General features: G+C 49.5%; 1 protein-coding gene across 1 annotated transcript in view; it reads left to right on the top strand.

The window, feature by feature from the left end:
- The first annotated feature begins 1,236 nt into the window (after positions 1 to 1,236).
- The window catches only part of B3GAT2 (beta-1,3-glucuronyltransferase 2), a 134,247-nt gene continuing 129,483 nt past the window's right edge, over positions 1,237 to 6,000 (top strand). The window contains exon 1 of the mRNA XM_030199010.1: positions 1,237 to 1,887. Within this exon, the coding sequence (XP_030054870.1) occupies positions 1,237 to 1,887 (651 nt within the window). The remainder of the gene's footprint in view (positions 1,888 to 6,000) is intronic.

The following is a 6,000-nucleotide window of genomic DNA, read 5'->3' as shown; positions in this document are numbered from 1 at the left end:
TGCTATATTGATTTCTGAAATCTTGTGTTTACAGTTTCTCTGCTCAATACTATCCACAGTATATACTAAGGCGCTGGAACTGGCATGCTGATTGTAGAAACGCTGCATGGGTAAAAGCACTCCTTTTCATCCTATGAATACTTTCTGTCTACCTCCAATCACATTTTCTATATTTTTTTCCTCAGATCTCTTGAATGGTGTGCAAAGACCCTGCAGTGTTGCAAGAGAGAAAGGGGTGGGGGCTGTGTGTAGGGGGAGCAGCGGCAGAGAAAGAGATAACACCTCTCCACCCCGATCCAACACTCTTATTTCTCTGCAAGCATTCCCTCTTCTCAGTCTCTACCATCAAGAACAGTCCCCTTACTGCTAGAGGACCAGAGACACATCAAGCCGAAGCAAGAGAGTGATATCAAAGTCCCATCGCTGTTTTCAAGCATCAGAACCAGCAAGGAGGGAGATAAATCCTCCCGCCACTACTCTCAGCCCCACATCCACCCCACAACTGTAGGTCCCTCTTTCGCTCAGCTCTGCACTGGATTTCACATTTCAGTACCAGAAGCTCGGGGACTCTCTCGGCTCCGGACACGTCTCTGCCAAACAGCTTTACATAGTGAAGACGGATAGGTCTGAAGAGCCAGAGATAATCACTTGGCATTCCTCTAGCCCCTCTCCTACTAGAAACTCTTATGACGGATATGTGATGAGTGGAAGCTGTGGGAGCTCAGACATTTGTTGTGATCTGAATCAGAGATGTGAGCCGCTTTCAGGGCTTGTGTAGTTTAATGAATTTAAAACAGTTGGGGCTTTTTTTTCCTCTTCTTTAGTTCCCATCGATTGGAATCGGACCTACCGAATGGGTTGTAGCGCTAGTTCGCCTTCATTTTCAAAGGACTTCTCGGATGCCAAGTGCACGGGCAAATAAAGAGAGCGAGGGAGAAAATTCACGAGAAGTGAAACAGTGGCAGCATTTGCTTTCTTTGCAATCTCCTGTACTTTGTGTACAAAAACATTTGGGATTCCGTTTCTGCCATTCATGCTGACTTCTTGGGAGATACAGTGAAAGTGATACCGACTCCACACTTGCCTTGGAAGGCACAGCATGGGCAAGGGAGCCAGGGCATGGCAGCACTGAGGATCCTACTGGGAAACTATCTTATTTCTACGGATTGTTTTTTCTTTTTCCTGCTTTCTTTTTGTTGGCGCCACTCTGCCTCCTTCTCACTCCTTAGGAAGGAGATGAAGACTCTCTTTTACAGTCGCTTCTTCATCATCCTGCCCTGGGTTCTCATTGTGATTATCATGATAGACGTTGACACTAGAAGCTGGTCTTCCTCCAGCCGGAGCCCCGCTTCCCCCCATCGCCCCCACCAACACCCGCCAGCCTTTGGCCACAGACTGGGGCGCGGAGCCCGGCTGCTCAAACCCCCGGCTGGCGGCAGCAGCAGCGGCAGCGGCTCCTCCCCGCCCGCCGCCCTGGGAAACTCCAAAGCCGCCGTCGTCGGCCTCGTGAACGAGAGCGTGCCCCTCATCTACGCCATCACGCCCACCTACAGCCGGCCGGTGCAGAAGGCCGAACTCACGCGCCTGGCCAACACCTTCCGTCAGGTGGCGCGCTTGCACTGGGTGCTGGTGGAGGACTCGACGCGGCGCACCGAGCTGGTGAGCCGCTTTGTGGCGCGCGCGGGCCTGCCCTGCACGCACCTGCACGTGCCCACGCCCCGCCGCTACAAGCGCGCCGGCTTGCCGCGCGCCACGGAGCAGCGCAACGCCGGCCTGGCGTGGCTCCGGCAACAGTTTCAGCAACGGCCCCGGCCTCGGCCCCCGCCTGCCGGGGTGCTCTTCTTTGCCGATGACGACAACACCTACAGCCTGGAGCTCTTCCACGAGGTAGTAACCACGCTAGTAGTGCCTTATCCCACGTGCAGCCAGGCAGAGGCAGAATCAGGGACAGCTCCCTCCCCAGCCCCTCCCTCCTTCTCTCTGCCCTGCCTGACACCCATATCTCAGCCCATCTAGAGTGAGGCAGAAGCAGGATCATGGACAGCTCACTCCCCCTACCCCAGACTATAACCTGCATTCTGGAGCATCTCTAGCAGTTAGTAACTTGCCAGTGACCCCCCCACCTGTGAGTGACATGAAAGGCAGACAGAATCCAGAGTGACAAGGCAGAGGCAGGATCGGCACAATGGACAGCGCCCCCTCCCTTTCCCCTTTCCCTCTTCCCTCTTCTGCCACTGAGCTCTTCCAGAAGGTTGTAACCGTGCCAGTGGGTGCCCCATCTCACAGGCGGTGTGGCAGAGGTAGAATCAACACTGTAGGCACATCACCAACACTACCTCTACTCCCCTCTCCTCCTTTTGCCCCTCTGGTAACCTAAGGTTCTGGAGCTCTTCCAGGAGGAATTAAGTAGTAAGTAAGTAAGCCGCGAAGCAGAGCCGTGGTCAGCACCATGGACAGCTCCTGCTCCCTCCCTGCCCTGCTTCTAACTTTTGAGTTTAATTTTCTGCGCAGCTTTGCCAGCTGTCTATCCTCAGCCGGTCCTGACCATTTCTTATCGCCTTAGTGTTGCTTCCCTTCAGTAACAAGCCTGACTTTCATTCCTGAGAGCCTACTGTGTGCAGGCTGTATACCAACGTTTCTCCCTCCTGGAGCCTGACATTCTGCCTGATTTCGCCCTTCTTTGGTACAATAAGATAGTAACTATCAGTAGATGAGAAACCCTTGGCTAAATATCTCTGTGTGCTCCTATTTTCTAACTGCAAACCCTTGTCCTTCCTCCTTTCCCCCTTCCCATTACTCCATATACATATTTATAAGCACTCAATTTTGCCACTCTTTTGGCCTTAATTAACAGTGAGAATGATTATTGACAGAATAATTTAGCAGTAAGTAATATCTTCTTATATTTGCATTTGGGGATTTATATTTATCATCATAATTAAGGCTTATATTCTTAGTTGTTTATACATTGTAAATTTTTTGTATGTGCCAGTTAATTAGAGGTTCCTTGCGGGGGGGGGGGGGGAGCATAGCGGTGTTTATTGGTGCTTCTGCTCCACAGGAACTATTGCAAGATATCTTTTGTTTGGTGTGTGTGTGTGTGTGTGTGTGTGTGTGAGAAGGAGTCAGCACAGAAAAGGTATGAAGGGCAGTTCTATGACTAGGCACCTTCAATTAGGCACCCCTTTGTCTGCATTAAGTGGGCCAAAAGTAACACTTATGCTTGAAAGAGCCCTAAGCTCTATTCTGTTATGATACACATAAGTGCTATGGTATGCAAATGCAAGGGTGGCATAGGCAGAGCATGAGAGGGGCATGGGTGTGACTACATGTATAACATATAGAACTCTATAAGTTACACTCACCTTGCCACATTTAGGTGTGCATAGTTATTCCAGCTGTATGGCTGGTGTAACTGTGGACATCTAAACGTAAGGCATACTGATGCCGGGTTGGCTAGTATTCTATAATAGAATCTGGACACCCAGATATGTTATAGAATAGGCACTTCCCACGCAGCATCAGGGCACTTACAAAGAGGCACCCACTTATAGAGCAGTCACCAATAAACACTAAGAGGCTTATTTTCAAAGCACTTAGCCTCCCAAAGTTCCATAGAAACATATGGAACTTAGCCTCCCAAAGTGCTTTGAAAATATGCCTCTAAGTGGAAGATAGGAAACGAGCCGGAGAAGGGGTAACAGGGTACTAGGGAAAGTAATGTTTTTTGGATGTTTTTTCCAGTAAACACCTATTTTGTTTGTTTTTTGTGCACCAGCATGTTTTATTGGTGTTTATAGTTTAAAGCCTAAAATAAGAACCCCTCTTCATAGTGTCCTGGACACTGATCTGCTCCATGTTCCTTTCTTGATTTAAAGAATTCCAGGCTTGGATGTGATATTATAGAGACTCAGGAGTCCTTTTACTAAGGTGCATTGAAAAATGGCCTGCGCTGGTGTAGACACATGTACTGGACGCGTGCAGGTCCATTTTTCAGCGCACCTGCAAAGAAGGCCTTTTTTGGCTAAAAATGGACGTGCGGCAAAATAAAAATTGGCGCACATCCATTTTGGGCCTGAGACCTTACTGCCACCCATTGACCTAGTGGTAAGGTCTCATACGTTAACCGGGTGGTAATGGTCTACACGTGTACAAGGCCGATTACTGCCCGGTAAGTGCCGCACACCGGAAATTTTCCAGTATGCTTAGTTTACGCATGTAAAAAATGAAATTACCGCCTGGGCCACATGGTAGCTGGGCAGTAGTTCAAAACTGATGTGCGTAGGATGTGCTTACGCAGCTTAGTAAAAGGGCCCCTCGGTATGATATATTTGGGGATGACCTCAAAAACAGGAGAATCTCCATGAATCAATCCATGCCTTGATCACCAGTGACTTTCTGTGATCTTAGAAAAGTGGCTTTAGTTCCATTCACTCAACTTTACTGATACTTATTTTCCATGTCCACCATTGGGAAACCAGCATACCCATAGCCGCCGAGAGGGGGGGCAGGGGGGACAAAATTCCCCGGGCCCGGGCCTCCAAGGGGGGGCCTAGCGCCGCAGTCCCACCCTCCCTCCGTCATCGACCATCTGCCACCGGGCCGGGCCCCCTGCATTGAAATCACAGCGCCCTCACCTCTGTGTGAAAGCGCTGCAGCCAGCAAGGCAGCAAATCGCCTCCCTTCGGGCCTCCTTCCCTCCCTGTGTCCCGCCCTCATCTGACATAACTTCTGTGAGGGTGGGACAAAAGGAGGGAAGGAGGGCCGAAGGGAAATGATCTGCTGCCCTGCTGCCTGTAGTGCTTTCACACGGAGGTGAGAGGCGCTGTGATTTCATTGCAAGGGGCCCGGCCCAGCAACATACGGAGGGGGGCGAGTGGAGGGGGAGCAGCGGTGGCGGTGACCTCGGGACGGGTGGAGGGGGAGCGGCGGCGGCAACCTCGGGGGGGTGGAGGGGGGAGCGGTGACGGAGACCTTGGGGAGGCGGCCCGGTCCCGGCTCAGTCTCTCGATAGCCCTGAGTGTACCTGTTAGGCATAAAAATAGGCAGATTTTCTGATTAATGTCTACATATCTATATATATAAAAGGCAACCCCAACGTTCTGAAGCCTCCACGGAAGTTGAGGCGCCCGAGATATCCGGTGTGCCCTGGAGTGTCTGCACCGCCCTTGCGTCAAAACGTCATGACGTCGAGGGCGGAGCTATAACACTCGAGGCCCGAAACTGAAACGCCACAGGCACGGCCACGGAGGTGCAGCAAACAAAAAAAAACCAAAACCCTACCCACACACAGCGACGCCAACACCGAACAAGGCAAGTAGCTCAGAGGGAGGGGGCCCCTTGCTAGCGCCCGTTTCATTGCCCTCAGAAACGGGCATTTATTCCTAGTTTGTTTATAAAGTACAGGTACAACATTTTGCAATACAAAAAAAACAGCTCTCCACCTTGTAACTCATACTTAATTAAGTTTTCTTAAAGGATTAGCAGGTATATTTTATTATTTTGATTGAAATGCTCCAAATAATATTAACTGCCCCCATTTTGATGCTGTCAATATTTGCATTCTTTTAGAGGGCCTTTTACTAAGCCACGGTAGTGTTTTTAGCTTTCAGTAAAAATCAGCTGACGGTAAACCCCGAGATGCTCATTATATTCCTATGGGCATCGCAGCTTTTACCGCCAGTTGATTTCTACCATGAGCTAAAAACACTACAACAGCTTAGTAAAAGACTCCCTTAGTAGTTCCAGGAGGATAGGGAAAAATAATTTTAGATTGATTTAGAGTCGATTGGAGGAGGTGTGGGAAGAGGTTTTGTGATTATTGTTATTTTTAGGATATTTATTTGTATTTTTTTTAAATTGTAATCTTGGACTGGTGTATCTGGTGGGTAATAAAAAAAAAGCAGCAAGATATCTAATGGCTCAAAATCAACTTTATTTTAAATGCGAACAGGCGCAGTCCCAGGTGTTTATATCCAGACTTGCTGGTATATCTGTCTA

This window comes from Microcaecilia unicolor, chromosome 3, assembly GCF_901765095.1.
Source record: "Microcaecilia unicolor chromosome 3, aMicUni1.1, whole genome shotgun sequence".
Taxonomy (NCBI): domain Eukaryota; kingdom Metazoa; phylum Chordata; class Amphibia; order Gymnophiona; family Siphonopidae; genus Microcaecilia; species Microcaecilia unicolor.
The sequence above is the reverse complement of the archived record's forward strand: the minus strand, read 5'-3'. Positions and strand labels throughout refer to the sequence as shown.